General features: G+C 36.7%; 1 protein-coding gene across 1 annotated transcript; it reads left to right on the top strand.

The window, feature by feature from the left end:
• Window positions 1-17872: 17872 nt before the first annotated feature.
• LOC149963071 (uncharacterized) lies at window positions 17873-26326 on the top strand. Its single transcript, XM_090170450.1, has 2 exons — window positions 17873-18011; window positions 25352-26326. The coding sequence occupies exon 2, from the start codon at window positions 25404-25406 to the stop codon at window positions 26085-26087; it is 684 nt and encodes a 227-aa protein (XP_090026576.1). The 5' UTR covers window positions 17873-18011; window positions 25352-25403; the 3' UTR covers window positions 26088-26326.
• Window positions 26327-26554: the final 228 nt, after the last annotated feature.

The following is a 26554-nucleotide window of genomic DNA, read 5'->3' as shown; positions in this document are numbered from 1 at the left end:
CTTACTGATCCCAATCTGTCCTTTGCTTCACCACTGAACACGAAGCTTGCTTATCCTAATCTGTTCTAGGCTACACCACTGAACACGAAGCTTGCTTATCCTAATCTGTTCTAGGCTACACCACTGAACACCTATTTACAATGACACGTCTAACCGGCTTCGAAATGCCTAGAATTTCATCATCTGATGATGAAATGCTAGGCATTTCGAAACCGGTTAGAAGTATCATGGCAAATAACATTGTATTTAACTAAATATACAAATCTAACGAAGTCTCTTTTTTCTTACTAATCATAAACTTTTATCTAAACACAATTTCTAACGGCTTATTTGTAAAGTGGTTTTCCCTATTTACCAATTTCAAAAAGGATATTTTATTAAATATTTAATTATTTGATAAGTTTCAATTTCACAGATTCAGTAGAGAATTTCGTGTGGAGCATTTTCAATTATTTTAATAGCGATTAGAAGATTTTTTTCTCTGAAAAATTGGGGGCCCGACGACATAGGACAAAAGAGGGGGGGGGCTAGAAACGGGCCTAATGGAATTAGTGGATTAAAAGGTACTGGCTCTATCTCACTAACCAGTTGTAATTGACTTGGTTCGAAGGATGGCATAAAAAAGACTTATCGGTGTGAAAGAAGGACCCTTTTAGAAAACACTCTGATAACTTAAGAAGAGTTTTGTTTTTTAAACTTTTTATTTCAATAGAAGATTAGGTTTGAAATTATAAATCTACAACAGAAGTAGTAATAACGCGGCTCGAACTACGCGCATCTAGGAAAAATTGTTAACTGCTGGAAATGGTGTAGCATCTGTTTTCGAATGAGGATCATTACGATGATGCGAGCTTTATCTGAATCTATCTCTTCACGCACGCTCTCTCTATTTGCTAAATTAAGATTTTTTATATTCTTCTAGTGAAATTGCAATTAGGCAAATGGATTTTCTCGCTCATTCGGCGCTCATTCCTATTTGCGAGCGCCATTATTCCGTTTCGCGAGTCTCGCCATGTGCCTCTCTTCTAGCTGGCCACTCTGCCCCGCGTTTAATTCGGAATGAACATGGTCAGCCGCTGTTCTCTGTATTTGCATTCCCCAATCCTTGTCAGTCGTAATGCGTTATGAGGTAAATAGAGACTCCAACGCCGTATTATAGTCTCGTTCCACCAGGCTAATCTCGCCCATATCAATTAACCGCGATACCAGACATCTTGAAGGAATGTAGACTAAATTGTGCCCAGTTTTTCAATATAATGATTGCCAATGAATAACAGCGTTGTGATTTTCGGAGCAAATTCTTCGGATGCTCCTTATTACTCTTTTTGACATTGCGTATGAAGAAACAACGCAACGTGCTATTTTGAACGAAATTTCCACGGAATAAAAAGGCAAAGGACGTGCTCAGACACCGTTATACTTTCGTGTTTGTAATTACTTTTCGTACGAGGCTACAAAAGAAAAAGCTCAACATTCCGACTTTCTCCGATCTTAACACTGGATTGGAGTATCTTCAGCACATTCCATCTAAGTCTACTCGCGCTAATATAGGTTTCTATGGCGAGAAAAGAAATTTATGCGGTTTAGCGAAATTTCCCGCAACATGTTGTACGTGGAAAATTAATTTAATTACCACTTTCATTTCTTATAAAGAAAAGAAAGTTATTGTGGTTATGTACCGCCTCATTTTCATTTTGGTGCTTTTTAAAAAATTGCTATCTAATGGATGTTTACGTTGTAATTTCCAAGCGAGACTTAGTCCTGAATAGGATTGTTCACGAGTCCGAGCCGAGCTCACTCAACGGCGGCTCGATTATTAAACGGGCGAGCTTTTTTTGACCAAGACGAGCCGAGCCAATAGGTATCGAGCCATATTGGCTCGCGAGCTTATTGGCTATAAGTGGGTATTACTTTACTTACACCCCCGCACGAATAAAAAAACCCTTTATTTTTGCCTTCCTTCTCTCCAACAATAACGTTGTTGTTTTTACTTTTAAGCGACAAAAATCGTGAGAAAATGTGTTTCCCACTCTCCTAACTGTGGGAATATTACACGCGCAGTACGTTTCGTTCGGTTTTTACTATACCAATACATTCCTAATAGGGGGTAGTAATTTTATCGAGTCACATCATACGTATTTAGTATTTTTGAAACAAGCATCTGAAGCGAGCCAGCTCGGCTGGGCTCGTTTATTTACGACTCTTAAACGCGCCTTCCCAAGCGACCGCCATAACCTTACAGTCTACGGGGAGGGTGATGAAAAAACCGGTTTTGGGGGGATTAAATTTCTGCGGTAGAGGGCTTGCTCGTTGGTTTTCTGTATGATAATGGCGGCGCCCAGTAAACGTTTCTTAAAAAAGTTCGCTCAGCTCGGCTCGTGAACAGTCCTAGTCCTGAACGCCTCAAGTTTTTATTTCGCAGTAATGTAAACATTTTATTAGAATTTGAAAATAAAATATTGATATTCTTTTTCAAGAGTGGAGAAAAACCTAATTATAGGACTGCTGTGAGCCTAATCCTATTATATTTACTTATATTTGTTATTCTGCCATATATATATATATATATATATATATATATATATCTGAAAAATATTTTTAGATTTTATTGGAAAGATATTAAAAACGTCGCTTCTCTCGGAAACTAATATGAAACCTTTTATAGCATTGTGTGAGTGACAGTTTGAAGCGATCAATATTTATAATTCGCCAAAACTCTTCCGATCAACACCACATGACTAAGAAATAAATATTCATATTTTGTATCTCATACGTCAAGGTTCAAATTTAAGGCCTTACGAAGTAAATATCTTACGTTCCCTAATTCCAATGAATATAGTTATATTTTTTCGAAATCTTCTAGAGCTGTTTATTTTGTTTTATAAAATTCAAAAAGATGTGACAGACAGTTTAATAATCAGCTAAGCTAATACCGAAGGAGCCTCACAGGCCTTAGTCAACTAATGACCAAATGAACATATTATTCGTTAAATTTGGATTACTTTACAAACAAATAATACGTAATAGTAATAATCAGCTGGTTAAGGCACCCCGTTAGGCCTAAGTCAACAAGCGACTTTTAAAGTCGGATTACAATGCGTAGGAGAGTGGTGGAAAACCCTTCAAGCCACGCGAGCCAATAGCTCCCTACACATACAATTACCGTTAACCTAGAGCTACAAGTTTTTATGGGAAGGGGAAACCGAAGAACTCGAGGGGAAATCACTTTAGCCAGTGGGAAGAGAACTTGCAAACTCAAAAAACTGTTAAATAGTTTATTAGAAATTTCCCTGTTGATTAGTGCATCACAAATATTAAACTAGTTTTAATTAGAAGATAAATCTAATCTATTCTAAAATAAATCTAAATTTTTTTGTGGTTTCAGTTTTAGTATCCTTTGGCACGATCGGGAGAAATCCATTGACCTTCAGGAATTTTCTTTAATTTCAAAAAGAGAACGTGAAACCAATTAATGGAACACTTGCCCGATTCACAAAAAATCATATCCCCTGATTCTTGGTGATTTCAATAACACCATAGATCAATATCAGTGTCACTGTCACTTTCAAAAACGTTTACATTTGTTTATTTTTTCTCATTTAGGGTTTTAGCTTACTCGTTTTGCTTATTAACAGAGGTATCACGAATGTTATGTAATTTACTTGAATATAAAATAATATCTCGGGCTACAGGCATTAATTGGGTGAAATTAAATTTATGCGAAGAAGTTGAAGGAATTGGAGAGTCCGAGGTTGAAGGAACTAATAATTCGTTTCAAGTTCAAACATTTTCTTCTGGCCTCTTTTCTAATTGGGTTGGTTTTCTTAAAATGAAGGGTCATCTCTGAAATACTTTTAAACTAATTGGGGTAAAATGACTTTTTTTTCGTTAAAAATCTTTCAGGTGAATATCTGCATTAGTTTAAGGCACAAAAATCTACATAAAGCCTTCCTGTTACAAACATTTGGGCCTACACTTGAGAATCATATTTGCTGTTTTGGATTAATTTTTGAGTTTTCCATTATACAAAATTTTTGGTGGTTCCTTGTAAGATTTGTCTTTTAAAGAGTGCTCCTACTCTTTAAAAGACAATACCACAACAATCACAACTAATTAACTCGTCTGGAGATACTCCTAGGAAAGGGAAGCAACTTGGATATAAACTTTGTCCTCGTATTTCACATTTAAAATTAGTGTTATTCTTGCATATCTTTTATGTTTGCTTTTCTCATTGTTTCTTCGTTCACTACACCCCAGTTAGTTGCGGCACTTTGAAACTTATTATTGTTTGGGTTACAATTTACAGAGATCAAAGATGCTGATAGTTTATCGGGGTTGCAATGGCAAGCTTTATGAAGTTCGATGTGGTAATCCTTCTGCCACGAAAGTGGTTCCATACTTTATTCTAGCTTTGAAATTTACTATATATCTGATTCCACCTTCTCAAATTGATCAATTGTAAAGTCAGTTTTAATGTTGTTGCAGTGTTGAACCAGCTCCTCAAAAGGCAATCCCTTGGGTTTTTCATCAAAAAGTTCAGTTTATAATGGTGGGAAAGCTTCATTTGTACTTTTTTGTATATATTCACCATGGTGGTTCTTATCAGTACAGAAATACGAGCGCTTTACACCATGACTGAATAATTTGTGATCAGCATTATTCACCCTTAGTACTGACTTGTGAACCAAAACATATGCTTTTAATCCGATGCATTTGCATTGCAGTTCAAGTTAAACATGCATCAGAGTTTGTGTCATCAATCGCCAAGCTTTTTGTCTCTTCAAGAGCTACAAGCTTGTCCAGATTTTTTTTAGTTGTCGCAGAATTCAGATCCATGTTAACAATTGGCACGTACAAAGCCTCCCGCATAGTGGGGTCTGCCCAATGCGCCTTAACCCCAGTTTCAGTTAGTCTTTGCCTGATTCTTACAGCATAGTCGATGTAAAAAACAAGAGCTGTAACTTGAGGTCATGATTCGTCGAACCCGCCATGCAATTATAATGCCCACATGCGATGGTAGTAGTAGTGCCGTTAACAATGATCCATGGTTTCAGTGGAGGCTCATTCAACCTCTGGGAGTGCATAACCTAAGTAGAATAAATGAATTCAATGAGAGTGTTTGATGTCTAAATTCACTTCCAATAATAAATACATACAATGCTTTTGACTAGTATGTGGTCGAAGGTTTTCCCTTTCACGTCTCTGACGAATCCACTAACAATCTGGTTATACCCACTTAAACATTTATAATATTTTAACTGTTATTTGCTTTATTCTGGTATCCCTTCAATTAAATAGCAAAAAAAATCCACGAAGTTATAAGGTGAAAATGTGAAATGTTTCATTTAGCTCAGGATTAATCAATTTACAGTCTTTATTTAATACGGATCTATATCGTTGATGCAAGTAATTTTAAATTAATATATTTGTTGAACATGAGCTTCTCACCCATTAAAATAAACCGATTTCTCCATATCTGGAATATTATATTTTTAACAAATCTTGTATAACAGTTTAAAAATCTGTATAGGTCGCGAAACGGGCCTAAAATGGCGGCCACCTTTTTTACTTAGAGCGACTATATATATTTGCCGAGTATACAGTCCAGAAGTATAGCTCTAGCTTCTTTGTTATTTCCTATAAGCAGACAACAAATTATGCCCTGCCCCATAAAAACTTGACGAGGTTAACGGTAATAGTTTGTGTAGGCAGCTGTTGACTCGCGTGGCATTAATTACTTGCCACCACCGTCCTACACCACCTGTTTAAGTTATTAAAATTCGCTAGATGACTTGGGCCCAATGTGGTGTCTTGGGTATTAGCTTAGCTGATTATTGTTATTAATTTTTTAAAGTAAGTAAGCTTTTAATATTTTAAACTATTTTTAACATGAATATTTTCCGGCCATAGGTAAAAATTAACCAAACGCCGACCACTAGTCACCCATTAAGCTAAATAGGGTGTCTTTCGAAAGAGTTTCTAAAAATGATAATAAACTACCAAAATATGGTGGACCAATGATTTTAAAGCCTAGCTGATTATAATAGACTACTCTTTAAATAGATTCTTTAACCCTACATTATTCATATTATCTATTATTATAGAGTGCACATTTTAACCTTCACATTTTGAAGTCGAAGATCAAAGACTTTGGAGAATTCGTATAGTTTAAATATTGACGCAACTAAAGATTGTTTAGAAATATCTAACAAATAAGGGTTAACAATAAATGTTTCTGAAATAAATTGTTGTTCGTGATACTACGCTTAACTCTCCTTGAATTATAAACATGTTGCTCGTGGTACCTAGGAGCAACAAACACAAGGAGAACGCAGCTAGCCTTTAAACACGCTAACGAAGGGTTGTGTACGAATTTCATTGGACGAGCGTCACGAGCCTTTATGCTGAACGTTTTACGGGAGGGGGGAAAACAATTTCCGAATTTTCCCCTTCCGACGGCAGCAGGCGCTAAAGCGTCTAGCCAATGAAAAACGTACACAAGAAAATCCAAGACTTTTGACGGGTTGCGTTCTCCTTGTGTGGGGTGTTGTGTTTGTTGCTCCTAGGTGGTACTATATACGCTTAACTCTCCTTGAACTATAAACCGGTTGTTCGCGGTACTACGCTTAACTCTCCTTGAACTAAAAACATGTTGTTCGCGGTACTACGCTTAACTCTCCTTGAACTAAAAACATGTTGTTCGCGGTACTACGCTTAACTCTCCTTGAACTAAAAACATGTTGTTCGCGGTACTACGCTTAACCCTCCTTGAACTAAAAACATGATGTTCGCGGTACTACGCTTAATTATCCTTGAACTATAAACATGTTGTTCGCGGTACTACGCTTAACTCTATTTGAACTAAAAAAATGTTGTTCGCGGTATACTACGCTTAACTCTCCTTGAACTATAAACATGTTGTTCCCGGTACTACGCTTAATTCTCCTTGAACTAAAAACATGTTGTTCGCGGTACTACGCTTAATTCTCTTTGAACTAAAAACATGTTGTTCGCGGTACTACGCTTAATTCTTCTAATTCTCCTTGAACTAGAAAAAAAGGTGAATCAATTATTTACAGTTGTATTTAATTACAAGTATCACAATATCTTGTTGGCAATATCAAAATTTGATCGCTGCACTCATTTTATGGCGAAGGCGCCGTCGGTTGATTTGTTATTGCCTAGACATCCAAGTTCGAAGAATAAAAAGCGAGGTCATTAGGAATGCTCAAAGTTTCGATTTGTTTGTGTTTTATACAAATTTCCACAGACACGAAACATACATTAGAGAATTGCCGGAAACCATGACTGAATAATATTGAAATAATAGCATTATATTTGAAGCAATCCTCAAAACTGCATCTATATGTAAATCAATCTACATACTCAGTTATGATAATATTACGTATAATCAAAGGTGTCATAATTAACAAAAGTGTTCAATGGAAGGGTTTTTCAAATGAATGTTACTCGGGAAGTAAAGGTAGAAGGGGAGGGAGAAGTTCAAAAGTAGAAAGAGTGTCGCTTGGTGAGAGCTTTGAGAAGTAAGGAAGCGCTGGAGAATGTTATCCGGCTGATTTATTTTCCAGTATTTTTTACACATTTTTAGCAGGACCATAGTCATTAAAGGGGAACGGTCAAGCTTTAACCAGTTAGATAGCCTTATATCCCATTAAAAACTAAAATTTATGGCGAAAACCGCATCAAAAAATACTGAGTGGTTAATTTTTAATAAAATAAAGAAATTTCGGGAAATCGAAAAGCGTCTGTCCGCCGCGACACCTGGTGAGAAGTCGGTGAGACAGAAAAACAACGTAAAAGCGCGCGCTGCTGAAAACGCAAAAAAAAATTGTTTTGCACGCGCGGCGCGTTCCAGTTATAAGAGACCTAAGCCTAAATCGCGCGATTTTAAAAGTTGGGATAGTTCGCAAATCGCTCATACGGGGATTACGGGGTTAGGGGCGCTGGCGGCAGCCCCGAAGATGGCGGCGAAAATTCAAACCCAAACACCTGGCGTTATTTTTCGTTTCAACGTTTTGGGCCAAAAGCAAATTTTTCAAGACAAAAAAAGATACGTGTTAGTATACTGAACGTCTTGTTAATCTTTTGATACGGAAATAAGGCCATATTTGGAAAAGCTTGGCCGTTCCCCTTTAATTGGGAGACGTTTTAGGCAGCGCGTTTGTGGGTGATTTTCGGTGTGGAGATACAGCGCTGCTGGAAAATGTTATTAATTTTGCATCCAATTTAGTGGCTTAGTATTCCTTGGAGATAATTTTTGCAACTTGGAAAATCTCAGAACCATTGGAAATGATTCGGCTATGACAATCGCAATAGGTTTTATGCAGAAGTTTAAATATGTCTTAAAAGCTTGGATTAATTCGTAAATGTGCAAAAATAACAAAATTAGGGTCATTATCTCTCGTTTACTAATTACTTAGTATTGTTAAATTCATTTGCAAATAATCTTAATACGAAGTTGGTTTTTAAACCAAGGAAGACTTCGGCGTATGGTTCCATACCAGAGTGACTGAGAGCAATCATATCACCTCGGGCTGGAATCGATCCTACAACCTTTGGATTACCGTCCCAAAAGTTGGTTTTGTTAAGGGACGTAGCTGGTAGCACAGGGAGCACTTGCCCCGCAACGGTGACTAAAAGTACAGTTGTCATTTATTTCTTCAATTTTGTTCCCCCCCCCCCCTAGCCACAATTCTTGGTATGCTACTGGTTTTGAGGGGTCCAGAGGTTTAAATTCCCAATATTCTCAAATGTCTCAATTCCACTCGTGAAACCCCTGGTAAAATATTTAAACTCCAATTTTCCCTAAGCGTCGCTACTCTTAGCGCCAGAAATAAATAACGGAGAGCTTAAGAATTACAGTTAGCAGAGACAGTCGGAATGTCGCGATCTAGCATGCGCTGGGGGATACGAAATATTTTTTTTCTCAACAATAGCTCTAATTGGCACAATTGCGTTAACGCGGCGAAAAAAACACAAAACGCTAAAAATAATTATAAATTATTTCAACTTTTGTTTTTTATTGTATATTTTTACGAACGCCATACAGATTATGTACGATTTTAGGCGATTATTAACTAACGACGCTGGTTCTCTACTTACGAAAATTGGATCAAATCAAATACTAATGATCAACTAAAATTTTATCAAGAAACATTGGATCAAATTCGGATCCAATAATATTGGATCAAATTAAATTGGATCAAATTCTGATCAAATAGTATTGGATCAAATAAAATTGGATCGAATTCGGATCAAATAGTATTGGATCAAATAAAATTGGATCTAATTCGGATCAAATAGTATTGGATCAAATAAAATTGAATCAAATTCGGATCAAATAGTATTGGATCAAATAAAATTGAATCTAATTCGGATCAAATAGTATTGGATCAAATAAAATTGAATCAAATTCGGATCAAATAGTATTGGATCAAATAAAATTGAATCAAATTCGGATCAAATAGTATTGGATCAAATAAAATTGAATCAAATTCCGGTCAAATAGTATTGGATCAAATGGTATTGGATCAAATAAAATTGGATCAAACTTTGAAAAAAATTGAGATCAAATCAAATAATAATAATAATAAGCTAAGTTAATACCAAAGGAACCAAACAAGTCAACAAGTGACTTATGAGCCAATTACTGGTTAAAAAAATCTAATATGATATTAATTTAATCGATTTTTTTAAATTTGATCAAACCAGGGTTCATAGGCCGATAAAATATTTCACCTAAGTAGTTATCTTTCCTTCATTATAAGAAGATTTCGGAAAGAAGATCTTAAGGGTATAATAGTAGTAATGTAAAAACCTTTGATTCGTGTCAAAGTTGACACACGCGCCAGCACCATGTTCGCCTCGTGATTCCTCGCTTACTCTTCACCCCTTTTTCTTTGAAAGGGGAATACACTCCGGTAGAATTGCAGTCTCTCTCCGTGTAGGTGGGTAATATTTTCCAGGAATCATGAAATCCCAGGCTAATAATTTCTTGATTAACGAGAAATTTGCCGACTAAATCAAAAGGTTTTTGTTGTAGTATCTTAGGAGCCCATATCTCTGAAACGAAGCACTTAAGGACCCGTGTTCATTAGAAATTTTCTACTCATTTTAACCCATAGAACACGCCCCTGAAATTTCGACATATCCGTAACATGGAAAATACTCGTTGGCGTACTATAAGTGGTTTTATAGGCGTAGTTCATTTGGTATCTGATATATCGTGCCTAATCTTAGAACATAGTGTTTCCCCACAAAGGGCGCAACGATACATTTTCGATAATTTCGGGCGGGGCACCTCAATTATATCGAGTTTCCTGCGCCGCGGAAATAATTTAAAAGCGAGCGGGCCAGTATACTCAATAAATATGACAACAGAAAAATATAGCCCCAAGAAACAGCTCGGGAGTGAGCGGCAGCTAAACAAATCGATATTTGGATTCGTTCTAATATATTTCACGTTGACTCGCCGCAAGCGCTGCCGATCATGCTTTGGGAGTTTACCGTCTGTGGCGCACCTGCTACGCCAGATTGACAAGAAGTACATTTACACCGCATTTTTCTCCTTCGATGGACGTAACTGTCACACTCAAACAATAAATGTGTCTACGTTTCGCCTCCACAAAGCAATAAAAAATAAATCTGGAAACGTGGTTGATACTAGACAGATTGAGAATGGACGACGCTAGACAATCGGAAAATTTACTTCGCAAAGAAAAGAACGTTTTGCTAGCAAATCCTATTCGTAGTGCTTACCAAGAAAAAGCTAACATTAAGACAGTAAGATATTGGATATTAGATATATCAAATTGAATATGGTACGACAGGGAGGCCCAAATGGGCAATCTTTTGCAAACTTCAAAATGTTCATTGCGACCTTCAAAGTGTTCGTTATCGATCGACCTTCAAAATGGCGATCAGATCTTGTAAATTGTAAATTTGGACGCTCGCGTTGTACGCCATGAAAGCATATCTTGCCGAAATACCGTGAATAAGGTTTTATTAAAATATTGTCTTCTCAACCATTTCGACTTATATTAGTTTGATTTGCATTATGATTGAAATAACCTGGAAAATATTTTGGTACGTGTTAATAGGTAAATAATAGTTGTAAAATTCCGCGTACTGGTTTTATGGTGCCTGATTGGTCGTTCTAATAACACTGTCCGCGGATTCATTGTCTACTTCCCTCCGGCAAACAAAAGAAGAAAAGTTTCTGAAATGGAACAGAGGTCCCGTTTCTCTCCAGCGCGTTTAACGTTGGACGTTTCGACTAATTAAAGCTATTTAAGAATCAACGCTAAGTGTTAACGTTGGTTTTTGATCCGTGATAATCAACCTCAAATTATGGTGTTTGCTTATAGAGCAAATGTCTTGTGGCATTCGGTGAAATCTCGGAACAACTCCTTCTGCGTATAGTTTGCAATTTCTTTCCTGAGCTCTTCGGGTTCCCCTCCTAAGCAATATAACCCGATTATTCAAAATAATGGTCGGAAACGTCGCTGATCAGCTTAGGAAGATATTTCGATCTGTAGAAACAGCGTGGCAGGCAAACAAAATACACAGCCGGCCAAAAAAGATAGCAGTGTGGTCAGATACAGATTATTTGGTTTGAATTACACCAAAAAAGGCTAACTTACGTTTTTCCGCCATAATGTGAAGGAAATAAATTAATATTTTGCGGCGTAAGGTCGTCAAGGACTGTATACGCGAAGATATAAACTGAAGTCTGTTCCTTTAAAAAAATCGTACAGCTACGGCGTTCTTGGTTGTAAGCATCTATTTTATACGCATATAAGAAAATGTACTTCATCAGAAAAGTATTCATTTACCTATATTGCTAGATTCGCTTGAAACATGTACACGCTCAGGCTCCCGTTGATTTTTCAAAAAGAGTTTGGTAAGAAAGTATTTATTTAATTCTATTTAATCTGTAAAATATGGTTTATAAACACGTAATTATCCCCACGTAGTGTATTTTTTACATTTTATATAAATAATCGAATAGAATACTTTTGTGCCGTGATGCGTGTGCACATACGCGATTTCGCTGGAATATTATCGCCCAATGGAATCTGCTTCCAGCCTGCAAAGTTACATGTTTCATTTGAGTGCCCTATATGGATACTTCTCTCGTTACGTTTCGTAAGATATTTATGATACACTTATAACATTATAAATTGGGAACTTTGTGCACCGTACACCTATAACCTAAACATATTAGTTGTCAGATAGCCAAAGTAATTGACGAATGAAAGTGTGTGACTCTTAACAAGGATGAATATCAGGTGTCTGGGATTTTGTACTTCGATGCTCTAGACCCATAAATAAAAATTGTTTTATAAGTAGCCAGGTCGATATCTTGGGTAGGCTGAGTTGGGTCACGACAGCTTGCATTTAACCGAAAATCGATAATTCGCCTAACTTTGTATATTTCCCATACTTTCGCGTTTTATCCGTGTTCATGGGACGAATAGGAATCAGCCACAACGGCTGTCTCGTTGGGAAAACCTTAATCGCTATTAACCTCGACAGTCGAGACGACCCTCGTTTCCAAAATTTTGAGAGATAAAATTAATTAAAAACTAGTTTAAATATAAAGAACTTTCATTCGGATGATGTCAGAGAATTCTTTAACTGATCAACGTCCAATACATAGAGTGGAAGACTATCACACTTTTCGTACGCAACGTCTTGTTTTCGAGGCGTGAAACAAACAAGTTGGCCTAAAGGTCATGTACAATATCTGGATAAAAGTAAGTTTATAAATGTAAAAACAACACCATCGCTGTTCGGACTATATTTATTCAAGCCTCGGAAACAAGCTGGCCCGTTAGCATTAATGTTTCACGCGCTTCCGTAGGGTCTTCCACACTATGTGAGTGGGTTACTCTATGGTTCAATATAACTTCACGGTTTTAAGATAATTAAGCTTAAATATAGAGGTGGAACCAAAAAGTTACCATTTCCCACACGCAATGTGAAAATCCATTTAGGAAATATGCACGCCAGAAATAATTAAAAATTCCTTACCTCGACGCGATAGGGTAAACATAATAAAATCGATATTACCGCGCCTGTTTGCTTTCATATAGCTGCACTTTCAATATGTTTAGACGAAATTAAACAATTTCGTTAAGCTACGATAAAATAACACGATTTGTTTTTTTTAATTAAATTCGGGTTTTGAACCAATTACAACGCTAGACGATCTTCGTTTAAATTCATATCCTTTTTGTACTTGTATAAAAAACGTCGAGAAAGCCCCGGTGTAAAATAGGTCGATTACGAAAGTCAGTGGGTGAAAATTCCCTTTTCCCTATCTTTTAAAATCTCACTTTACATTCGTCATAACATTGTATGTTCTGTCGTCTCAGAGGTGGACTGGGAAAATGACACAAAATTTTCCTTTCTGATCCCTTCACTTTATGAACACCTAAACATTCAGCCCGCAACCCTCCTCTTCCTCGGGTATGTCAAGCGGCCAAGGGACTACTTCTTGTTGTCTCCCAAGCTGGCCCTAAATGGGTTAGAGTGTGCAATAACTGGTGACTTTACCGGGGAGTCGGGGTCCGGCTCTTGTAACCCATAAGAGCGGTAGCACACTGGGAGATGTTAGCTCTGATCAAATGGTCCTATCTCCACCTCCAACTTCGGTCAGGTTTGGGCTGGATACTGAACTTCGCTTCAGGCTAACGGAGAGGGTCCAGGCAAGCTGACCGCCTCGGCGGATTGGGTAGCCTGCTGTGGGGCGGCGGGCCTCCATATGTGGGCATGGCGGTCCTGTTTCCCGGCCTTTTGGGGCCCACCGGGATCTCCGGTGCCAGCTGTGCCGGGTTACTTGGGCTGCTGTGTGGTCGTCGTTCCCCTTTAGGAGCTCTCTCCAAAGGGTTTGGCTCCTTACTTACCTAGGTGGGGTGTCGGCTGGAGTTGCTAGAGCATCCATTCTAAATCCCACAGTGGGATTTAGAATGGATGCACACAGCAGTGACTGCTGTGTGCGAAGTGGGGATTGGTCCACCCATTGCTGCACCTTCTGCTGGGTTGGGTGGCTTGCGTCAAAGGTGAGACCATCAGTAGTAGGGTTCTGCTACCCATGCTGGATTTGTCACCTGTGCGGGCTAGGTGGACGCTGGCGTAGGGCACTATGATGATAGGCCTCCGGTGGTATGGTCTTTGTTACTAGGTACACCGGGCTATAAATTCTGACACACTGTCTCCCAAGCTTCAGGGAAATCGACGGAACAGAACACGTTATGACGTACAGGAAATAAGCCATCAGAAGAAAGGGGAAGGAAATTATCACCTTTGATTTGCGGAATCAATCTACAGCCTCGTCTTTAATAGAATATTTTAAAACATTTCAAGGTCATAATCACAATACTGATGTTGTGGTATGTCTTGTTGTCGTCGGCGAATTGTTTTATTCGTACTAAAACACTCTCTAGTAAAACCACTCGCCAACGCCTAAAAAATATACCACAACATCAGTAACATCAAAAAACCACAAAGCGAATTTGAGTGCGTTTCCGCTTGGTGTACTGTGTATAATCTAGTCATCAACTAAACCAAAAGTAAAAAAAACACTTTCACACGAAAAACACCTACAAATTATACAGGGTGTTTCAAATGTTTAAGCAAAAATTTGAAGGAATTGTAGGGGTTGAGTTGAGAAGTATGCCGGTTTTTTTCCCATTTTCCTACGATGCGTGAAAAGAGCGGCAAAGAGCTTAAAAGTAAGGCTTACTAGCCCCTGGAAGTAGGCTTCAACAAGCGCAAAACCAAGCAGGAAAGAAATGCGAACATTAAGGTTTGGGTTCGTGTGATAGGTAAAAAATGACTTTGTAAACAAATCGAGGTGACCAGCTTAAAAATTTGAACTCAAACCGTATTTAAAGTCCCTGCTGCTTCGTTTTGAGCTTGTCGCAGCCTACTTCCAGGGGCTAGTAGGCCACACTTTGAAGCTCTCTGGCGCTCTTTTAACTCGTCGTAGGAAAATGGGATAAAAACAGGCATACTTCTCTACTCACCCCCTACAACTCCTTCAAATTTTTGCATTACCTTTTGAAACTGCCAATATGCTTTCCTGGGGAGGTTGCACCGAGTACTTTCTATCTAAATTCGAAAATGTGCCAAATTAATTCATTGAACTCGAACTCAGTATATTCCTTAAAAACCTGCCTTACGACAACTACTATCTACTAGACCACTTATGCTTGTTATCGATAGAATTATTCGATAAGAAAACGAGAAATGGATTTCTTTAAAATACTGGAGGTCACTTGTAAATGTTTTTCCTATCCGTAACTAAATATAGTTATTAAAGATAGAGAGCACGCGTTTGAGTCAATAAATATTTGGAATTTTGTGTGAAACGTGTTTGCCAATAAAGTACTAATAAGCTTAATCACGTAACGCAAATTGAAACTTTTTTAGTTTTATTTTATGAAAACAGCTATTCATATTTCTAAAAAAAAAGCATATTTCACTCAAATAATTCCGAGTTAACTCAATCTCTCAAATTCGATGTACCCTCCACAACAACGAGGCAAAATATTACTTTTAATAGAGTAACTTATTCAGTGACAAAGTTGATACTTTATCGTGTAAATACCAAGATATTTCAAAGCTAAAATTTTGATATCTCACCCTACATGTCCATTTCAAGTCTATCTACCTAGAGAGTATGTAGTATACGACATCAAGAGCATTGCCCAAGTAAACAATGGGTTTTCAATATTGCGTTACTTCGCTTAGTTGAGGCACTCCACCTTCCATCTCACTCGAAAAAATGTAAAGTCCTCTATCAATGAGACCCGGGAGAATTGTCTCGAGGATATAAAGACCTTTCGAAGGTTTCTTTACGACCCGTTTGGGAATGGCCGTGTTACATTATTACTATCAGTCCGAGCTGGCTTCGCGACTCATCAGCCGCAGCCTCCGTCAAGCCGTCTCGAGCGCATTCGAGGCACACCCTATTGACGTCACACACCCATAGATCAGAAAGGAAGCTCTTCAACAAGTTGTTTACTGAGAAAAGACGCTCATATTGACAAATGTTAAATATCCGTTACGTGCGGGAAAAATCAAATGCACTGTAACTGTCTTCGCTCTTCTATACATCATTTATTGCATTCTATCGACGAAATTTTCTTCCTAGCTTGTTTATATTCTACAAAACACGTGCTTTAATTACTCCGTTCCAATAACGAAATGTGTTTTTTTTATTGTATTACAATAACGCTGAGATTTGGTTTGAAAATTATTTTATTTATTGTAAAGGAAATTGTATAATCACCAATGAAACTCATAAGTAAGCGCTGAAACTGATTTCTTACTCAACCCATTTTCGCATTTCCGGTGTGACGTCACACTGGTCATCAACGTCATCGACTGGAAAAGTCTGTTTTCCGATAAGTGACCGTTAAGTGCCATACTTAATGGGTTGATTGAAAATATTGTGATTTTCACTTCAAATTTTTAGTAAATTTTTTTATACTTTTCAAAATAATACCATTTAATTACGCAAATTCGTCGTTAGCAAGTTCATTAAATAAAATAAAAATGATTTTTTCTGGTTTTTGCCCCAGAAACAAAACTTTCAAACAAATCGTCATATCCATTCATAAGTCACGTTGCTGGAATATCTCCAGATTTAAAAACCTGTTTTCTGCTAGACAATTCGATGAAACCGCAGTAACCTTACTAAGCTACCAAATTATTTTCTAACGGCATTTAGCTCCTCGTACCATAGCTCAGTTTTAGATAAATAACATCTCTAATTATAAAAGGATCAGAAGACAGATGATCTCATTTGAATAATTATATTTTTAAATACGCAAAGTGTTATAAGATGTCGTCACCAATATGAAACGTAAAAATGTTAAATCATCTAAAAAATTTGAAAATTTATCTTTTTCTTTAAATATAAATTTTTCGCAAGTTTAAAACTTTGTTTATACTACTAACGTAAAGAAAACTTTGTTTTACTAAACATTTTAATTCGAGGATTACCACCAAAAAGCTGTTAAACTTTCTCTGTGTTAAGTATAAATAAAAGGATTAAAATAGATAATCGAATATCTCTATATGTTGGTTTTCCTGTGTGGATTGATATTATGATTTATGCAGTCTCTTCCCTAAATAGTACCAACGAGAAAACCCTTACAAATTAGTTTCAATAATTATGAAACGTTATATTCAATTTAGCATTTCTAACGATCCGAATGTACATTGTTAAAAATTCAGGTTTTATTTTAGACTTCTAAAGTAGTTAAATCTTTTTCCAATAGCTAAGACCGTTCAAGGTATTTCTACAGAACATATTTAAACCTTCTGCTCTCCAAATTCAGTCCTTTTGTGGTTCAAGCACTTAATTGGCACTTCTTTATTCATTTTCCTTCATAAACAGTAAGAAGTTAGACCTTCTATAGACTCTATTTTCAGACGTTTATATGCCCTTATTTATTTCATTTTTTTTAATTATTCATTATAACTCGATACATTTACCATTAACATGGCCCGATTAAGCTGGTTTTTTAGTACCGAAATGGTTTGAAATAAAAAGTCCAATTTTAGTCATTTAATAAACCTTTATTTTTAGAGAGCCGTTTTACGATAATAAATCCTTACAGCCAAATAACACCATTTCTGGTAAAAACTGGCAAACATCTTTATCAAATAAGATTTTAGTGGATTAAAGTCTGCGCGTTGTAAACGTACATAGAAGGAAGTACATTTTTCCTTTTGAACAGATTAATGTACATGATAATCCTTTAGTTAATCTATTGAACAATCAAAATTTTACATTCAAGAATTACTACTTTTATTTCAGAATGAAAACGGAAAATCCAGGAAATTCGTTATCGACTTCGTTGTCGATGCGCACCACCTAATGTCAATACGAAAGATACCTACCTGCCGGTTTTGTCTTCATTTAAAAATGACGTAGACTTCCGTAACTCAAACGAAAGGCTTCAAGTGTTAAGGTAAAATTGTCTTTTCCATATTTATCGTAAACGTTTTATATCTTATTAAATCAATATTTTACATCTTATTATAATTATTAATTATATAAAAATATTGATTTTCTTCCAGAGAAATGGGTTATTGGAAAATTGATGTTTTAAAATTAAAGGTAGAAAAAATTAGAGTAATTTCCTACTTGAAATATGATATCTAACAATAGTTAAAATATAGACAAAGAGTTTTCTCAAGTAACACTGTTTGTAAACATAATTAGCGCCCTAAGAGAATTCATTACAATAATCTTGTCCATTATACTAAATATGTTAAAGGACAATCTTGTACATAATAAACATAATAAATAGAAAAACCACTATTGTACAATAAACAAACATTTATTTAGAAACTGCTACAGCCTTTTCGACGCTATTACCAGCGTCGTCGTCAGGCAAAATTACAATACTAGCTCTCGAGTCTGTAGAGAGCGCGACAGAAAAAATTCACTGTAATTACAATTCGAGTAGCGCATACTTTCCATTTATGTACCGAATACCTAAAAAGGAAATCACCTTGGTTTGGCAAATTTTTATATAGGACGACGACACTGGTAATAGCGTCGAAACGGCTGTAGCAGTTTTTAAATAAATGTTTGTTTATTGTACAATAGTGGTTTTTCTATTTATAAACAATTTTCATTAACCCTGTATTTTAACAAAAATAGCTTTAGAATTATAAAATTAAGAGAATAATAGAACAGTACCATTAGGAACCATGTTTCAATAAACTTAATAAGCGCACTAAAACGATGATAAAATTACATATTATGTAGATTTCGGAGATGGCATCGGCTACACTGTACGTGAAAATAATAAATACAAATCCCCAATTGGGAGTATATATAAAACTTAAGTACTAGTTCCGAAAGGAAATGATGTCAATTACGTAACATTAAGAACAAAGAACATTATTTCATCCTTGGAATTGATTATCCTACATATCGCAAAAAATATATATACGGGCGAAATAAAAGTGAAAATTTATATTGATTTTCTCGGAAGAGACGTGAAATGTACTAACACCAGAAGTTTAAAATATAATCTTTTTAGAGAAGTATCCTCGTAGGTCATTCCAAATTGGGGCTCAACATTTACCGAGTATATTACTTCGTTTAGAAATTTAAAATGTAAAAATTACACTGCGTAGGAATTTTAACCAATTGATACACCATATTTACCCGATGAAATAGTATTAGTAAATCAAAATAAATACAATATTTTCTTCCCAAACGTTTGTTGAAAAATCAGGGAGAGCCTGCGTAGGTACATGTATTGAGCGAAGAACATTATCAAGATAGGTAAATGAATACTTCTAACGAAAGTTATATACTATATACTTCTGTTACTAAATATTTGAGAAAACTTTGTCTATGTCTGTTTTAAGCGAAAATGATGGCAGTTTCAATGAGAATTGTCTTCTCAAGACGATGCGCGATAAATTTAGAAACGAAAATGATCTAAATGGCGGGATAGCGTGTGACCCGGATTCTGATCGGTCGGCTCTGCCCCATGCTGCGCAAAAAGGAACCCAGTGAAAAATGTACCGATATATATCTGCCAAAGCTAATGATTAGCAGTTAAGCTCGAGCTACATTTTCACATAAACACAAACGATGTACGTGGATGAAATTTAGAGATCGAGTGAGAAGCACATTTTGAACGAAACAACCTTAATAATGTGTTGTAAAAAAACGGGCTAAATTCCAAATTAAATACATTTTATTGGGAAATTAATCAGTTTATTACTTATAATTTTTTATTTAGGGGTTAATGGTCATTTCAGGGTATCGTCACTAAAAATGTTTAACAATTTTTAACTAATAATATTAAATTTTGAGATTTATTCTGCTAAGTTAATAATCTTTATCTAAAACAAAAGATTTAGTTTCGTCGCCAACACCAAATTTGACAGAGGCCTTTCTATACGTAAGAAGGTGCTTATTTGAAATTTTCGTTGAATTTGGATGTGGCATATTTCGTTAAATAAATTATAAGTGCCACCCCTCTATCCCGCTCGTACACCGCAGTTTTTGAAAATTGCGAAAAATGGCCAATTCCAAAAAATTTGTTTTGATAAAAATAATTTGGTCGCCAACACCAAATTTAAGAGTGACTTTTCTATGTGCAAGGAGGTGCTTATTTGAAATTTTTATAGAATTATGAGATGGACCCCTTTGTAAAAACGATGTTTTGTGTTACCCCACCAAACAGCTCTTATATCAAAAACTAGAGCCCATAGAGTAAATTGGAAGCCACATTCGGAATCTGTAAGTCTTTTTAGCTAAGAGTAACAATTTTCATATTTTGAAGAGCATTACGAATGATGTTACTGAAAACAATGTTTATTAAGTAACGAAAGTCTAGCCAAAATGCTTGAATATTTAAAAAAATCATAACTTTTAAATTTTTTTAAATTAAACTCCAGGAGGCTTCATATTTAGGGTAAATAAACCCGGGAAAATTTTTTATCCGTTACTATCGAGCAACAACGCTTGACGATTTAACGTGGAATGACCCAATTATAACAGACTAAAAGTGGCGAAACGATTTGATTGACTTGGACGCAAAACAATAGGTTTAACTGATATATTAAACTCAGATTATAGCGTCACTAGCGAATAGTTTGGTTTTTCTTAATTTAATCAGTTATTTGAATTGAACAAAGGTGCATCATAAAACTATAGACCACTTACTGACTGTTACCGTCGGTAATTTGTCTATAGTTTTATGATGCTCCTTTTTTAAATTCAAATAACTAAACAAGGTCGTACTAAAGACCTTTATTTTGTAAGTTCGCTTCAATATTTTCCAGATATAATTATAATCAGATAGGCACCACCGTAGGCCCAAATCATCGAGCGACTTTAATTCAGGTGGCAATGGTATAATGTAGGATGAAGGCAAGCCCTTCATGCCTTGCGAGCCAAACGCTCCTTACACTCACTATAACCGTTAACCTCATGTTAGTCAGATATATATCCCGGTGCTCCTGGGTTCAGCGTACACAGCCCGGACAAAGGAAGCAAGAGAACCCTACTTCAGACTGTCGCACCTTCGACGAAAGCTACTCATCCCAACAAAAGGCTCAGCAATGGGACGAACAATCCCCACTTACATAGTGAGAGATCCCGCCCTTCAGAAATGGCTCCAAAAGGCGAACGACGGGCACACTGCAACCCAGCGCAACCCGGCACAGCTGGCACCACAGTTCCGGTGTGACTCCCAAAGGTCAGAAAGCAAGGGTCCCAGCGCCTCATACGGAGACCTGCCACCACACAGCTGGCTACTAAATCCGTCGACGCGCTACTCTTTCCTTTAGCCTGAGCCGAAACCCAGTTTCCAGACCCTATCTGAAGGAATTTGGAGGTGGTGATAGGACCATTTGATCCCAGTGCGCCACTGCCCTTATAGGTTATAAGAGCTCGACCCTGACTCCCCGGTAAAGTCACCAGTTATTGCACTACCATTAACCTCAGTAAGTTTTTTTAATAAAAAGGGGAAACCGAAGGTCGCGGTGGAAACCCTTTAAACCAGTTGGGAAATAACTTGGAAACTCAACGCTGAAAGAGTTGTTCCGAGTTTAAACCCAGTGGCATAAACTGGCTCTTCTTGCTGCGAGTCGAGGATGCTAACCGCTCTGCCACCCCACATATTTGCCGATTTTATTCGGTTCTTTTGCTTAGAGTTTTAAAAACTGTAATTATTTTGGCAATTTCGAATGTCCGCATGAATAAATACATGTACTCCAAGCAATAATGTACTTTTTTTACTAAGGGAGAAGGACTATCCACTTCACGGGCTACCATTACGCTCTGATCAGTCAAATCGGACCTTTATCTCTTTGATTTCCTAAATAATAATAATAATAAATAATAAAAATAATAATAATCAGCTAAGCTAATACCTAAGGAACCACGCAGTCTTCATTCAACTAGTGACTGTTAATGCCTTTTAACAGATGGCCGGGTGGTGGCAAGCCCTTCATGCCACCCGAGCCAACAGCTCCCTACACTGACTATTAGCTATTCCGACGCGATTGATGACGTTTTCCCGAGGGGCTAACCACTCTTAGAAAGTCTGTACATCGATTACGCCGGATTACGCTTAGATTAGCACTGCCAAAGGCAGGGACTTCAAAGATTACGCGTTTTCCCCGGATTTTCTCAACATAAATATTTTCATTAAGCGTTTAGATATTAAATTTAGTATATTTATCAAGAAAAGTAAATCCTCTAAGTTGAAAACGTTTTCACCTTGTGTATATAGATAAATAATTAAAAATTAGAAATCGATTTTACACGGTAAAATATTTTACACACTTCGAAACATGTAGTGCGTTTTAATTAAAATATTTTACTGTGAAAAAGACGATTTCTAGTTTGTAATTAAGTAAATCCTTATAGGAACTAATCCTCTCTTTAAATAGAACCGTCGTCACTGACATTCAAAAGTTTCACTGACTCCAACCATCTCACTTTTTAAGGTGACCGAGCATTCGAGTGATTAACGATGCTCTCCCAACTAAAACACAGCCAGAAATATGAAAACCAATTCTCTGAAAAGGAAAACTACGCCCATTGGAGAAAATGATTCTCTAACGTACAGAGTGTGCTGATAGTAGGCTTAATATAAATAAGACAATCAGAACTTCAAAAGCTCAACTAGAAATACCATACATTGAAGGGCTTTAATATTTAGTTCAACGACGAATTAAAATAGGGAAACGAGATTATAAAGAACAAAAAAAGTTCGAGATGAACGTTGGTATCTACGAGGCAGGTATCTTCTTTAGAACGCACCGCCGCGCCGTCCGCTCGTGGAATTGAATCTCCATTCAAAACGCGTACGAGAGAGGATGAAGACGTGCTTTAAATTTGCAATGTGACTGTATAATCCTAAAACTTTGGTTCTCTTTGAAGCTCTGGAGCGAGTACCGCTCTAGCTCCGGAATCTGCTCCTTGCCTTGTTAAACTTTCGGCACAGGCTCTCAATTTTCGCGAAACGTGACGTAATTTAAAAATACTTATTTTAGGCATTCGGAAGTCAGATTTACATTTTGCTCTGGCATGAAACTCTTAATTGACTGACTCTGAAATATCCATTCTGATTATTAATCTGGAAATTCATATTATGAATAATTGTTAACGTGCTCATCATACCATTTATTTGCGTTTTTCGTCGTTAATAATTTTACAATTTATTGAATTTGCATACCCGCGATCAATAGCAAACGTAGAAATCAAAGTAGGTCAAATTCGTAAATTTTCCCAAATAGGAATTGTTTTTCATCCGCGGTAGGTTTAACTGTTATTTTACCAAAATTTCGAAAATATAAAATAAATTTTTAAACTGTTTTTAGAACTTTTACGGATTCTGAGCACTTTAACAAATTTCTATTATAGTTCCGTAGGCTGGGGAATATTAATCACAGACCAGTGCATCCCATTCGTCATTAGAGTTTTGTAAATCTTACTGAAAATGAAACGTACTGCGCTTTGAAAAAAATTCATTTCAGAGCTTGAAAATTTCTGCACTCATGTTTTAATATAAAATCTTGTTCTCAACATCTTCACGGGTCTTTGAAAATATTAGGATAGTTTTAATATCCTGGACATTTATTTAATTAAAAGATATTCACCCAAAAAAAAGGAAAATAACCTCAAAATTTTTTACAGGGATTGTGAACTCTAAATAAATTTATCTGGATAGTGAACTCAGTCATTATTTAATAAATATTCAATTAAGAAATCAATGCATTAAATCAATCAGAAGTTTTAATTTGGTAACGTCACAGTAGCTTTCGAATTGACTGCGCTGAGCAGTGGCGTAACTAGGCCAATGCACCCAATGCAATGCATCGGGGCCCGTCTAATTTATAGAGGCCCACAAGCTTAGCCCTCCACCACGAATTTCACCAGCGGAAAAATTGCGGGTCCCATTTTGAATTGGGGCCCAATATTTCTAGTTACGCCACTTTGCAACTGTTGTAAATCTGAAGAACACGGCTCATCTAGATCTCTAAGGCCTGCAGTATCATGATATAGTTGATATATTTTGCTTTAACGTTCAACGTTAGTTTATTAAGGGGAACGGCCAAGCTTTTCCAAATACGGCCTTATTTCCGTATCAAAAGATTAACAAGACGTTCAATATACTAACACGTACCTTTTTTTGTCTTTAAAAAATAGCTTTTGGCCCAAAAAGGTGAAACGAAAAATTAAGCCAGGTGTTTGGGTTTGAATTTTCGCCGCCATCTTAGGGGCTGCCGCCAGCGCCCCTAACCCCGTATGAGCGATTTGCGAACTATCCTAACTTTTAAAATCGCGTAATTTAGGCTTAGGTCTCTTATAACTGGAACGCGCCGCGCGTGCGAAACAAATTTTTTGCGTCTTCAGCAGCGCGCGCTTTTACGTTGTTTTTCTGTCTCACCGACTTCTCACCAGGTGTCGCGGCGGACGCACGCTTTTCGACTTCCCGAAATTTCTTTATTTTATTAAAAATTAACCACTCAATATTTTTTGATGCGGTTTTCGCCATACATTTTAGTTTTAATGGACTATAGGGCTATCTAACTGGTTAAAGCTTGACCGTTCCCCTTTAACTACTTTAAAAAAATGCTCAATTTAAAGTTATTGTAAAATTATGATTCTGCGACGAGTTTCGTGATGAATTGTGAATCATTAACCAACTCACCGAAATTACGCGTTTATTCTAGCGTTGCTGCGTTCTTAAAAAATCTGAAATCCACAATAAAGAGATGGGAAAGAGTCGCAAAATACCATCAAATGTTAGATAGTAATATGATTATTGTTATAAGTAATTTATTTTCCAAATTTCTGTATTTTGCAAACAAAATACTACAAAATAGTATTTAAAATTAAATACTAAATACTTTTTCCAAAAGTATAAAAAAATACCGAATACGAAAAATGTATTTTAAATAAAATACTAAATACTTTTTCTAAAAGTATTTAAAATAAAATACTAAATACTTTTTCTAAAAGTATTTAAAATAAAATACTAAATACTTTTTCTAAAATTATTTAAAAGTAAATACTAAATACGTTTTATAAAAGTATTTTAAAAAATTCCGAATACTAAAAATGTATTTAAAATAAAATACTAAATACTTTTTCTAAAAGTATTTAAAATAAAATACTAAATAATTTTTCTAAAAGTATTTAAAATAAAATACTAAATAATTTTTCTAAAAGTATTTGAAAGTAAATACTAAATACGTTTCATTATTCATAAATTACGACGTTAAATTACAATTCATTCTTAAACTTTGCTCGTTATAATTTCAGGAAGAAAAAAACTGCCGAGATAAGTTGTTCTGAAAAGAAGAATTAGTTCACGATGATATCGGCAATGCCAGCCGTGGCGGTTCGCAGGGAGAGGAAGAAGTCCAAATCCAACCGAGGAGCGCCTCCGAGTCACCACAGCAGTCTGGCGTCTTTGTCGAGGGGCTACCGGCCCAGCGGATTCAACCACTCGAAGCGATCCACGACTCAAAGTGTCAGTACAATTAGTAGCATGCCCATTCGCCGACCGAAAGGAATGTGCGAAGCGAACAAAGAGAGGAGTCGGTTTCTCATGTACGTCGGGACGGTGCTGCTGGTGGCCGGGCTAGCGCTGCTCTTCATCGGAGTCGGCGCCAGTTTCTCCAGCACCCAGACAGTCGGACTCATATTCATCGGGCTAGGGTGCTTCTGTTGCTTTCTCAAAGTGTGCTGCATCAAATCGTCAACGCTGCCCAAGAGCGCGAAGCCAGCCGACATTGAAGGGATGCTAGCCAGGGACCCGACCCTGCTCTACAACGTGCCCCAGAGCGTGGCCTCGACCCCCGGCTCGGAATCGATCGAATTCCCGCCCATCCATTCGCACGGACGCTTGCCGCCGATCTCGCCCATTCAGGACACCAACTCGGCCGGCTCCGGCGCCGAAATCAACAGCAATCAAACGAGCAGTTTAACCCCCACGAGTTTGAATAGCATACCGGAAACGCAAGTCCTAATACCGGAGGACAAAGAAAGGTATTGAAGGCCTGACGGGCGTTCTCATTCGGAGCCTTATAAATCCTTTATCAACAATAACTTAAGACCTTCAGGGCTTTATATTAGCGATGCAAAAATCAAATCATAAATTTGAAAGAAATGATGATATTTTATCACGAAATTAATATAACTGCCCATTTTGAAATGTTTAAAACCCGCTCTTTTTGAGTATCGGAGGTCCGATTGATTAAAAATATTTTCTATTATCACAGAGAACTTTTTAAATTATAAGAACCCCGGATTGTCTATTAAAGATAAATGTTTATTTACACGATTAGTAAATACCGGTTGAAAATATTTAACCTACTTGGTTAATCGAGCTAAATAGTCACTAAAATGTGAACCTTGAGGAAAGTGTCGTTCAGTGTTATAAATAGCTTCATTCCAGTATTTTAAGTGTCACCTATATTTCGCCAGACTAAGCGAGTATTCGTTGTTAAAGTATTATTGATG

This window comes from Leiobunum rupestre, chromosome 1 (assembly GCF_980474605.1).
Source record: "Leiobunum rupestre chromosome 1, qqLeiRupe1.1.hap1, whole genome shotgun sequence".
Classification (NCBI taxonomy): Eukaryota; Metazoa; Arthropoda; class Arachnida; order Opiliones; family Sclerosomatidae; genus Leiobunum; species Leiobunum rupestre.
Note: the sequence above shows the minus strand (reverse complement) of the source record. Positions and strands in the feature narration are given on the sequence as shown.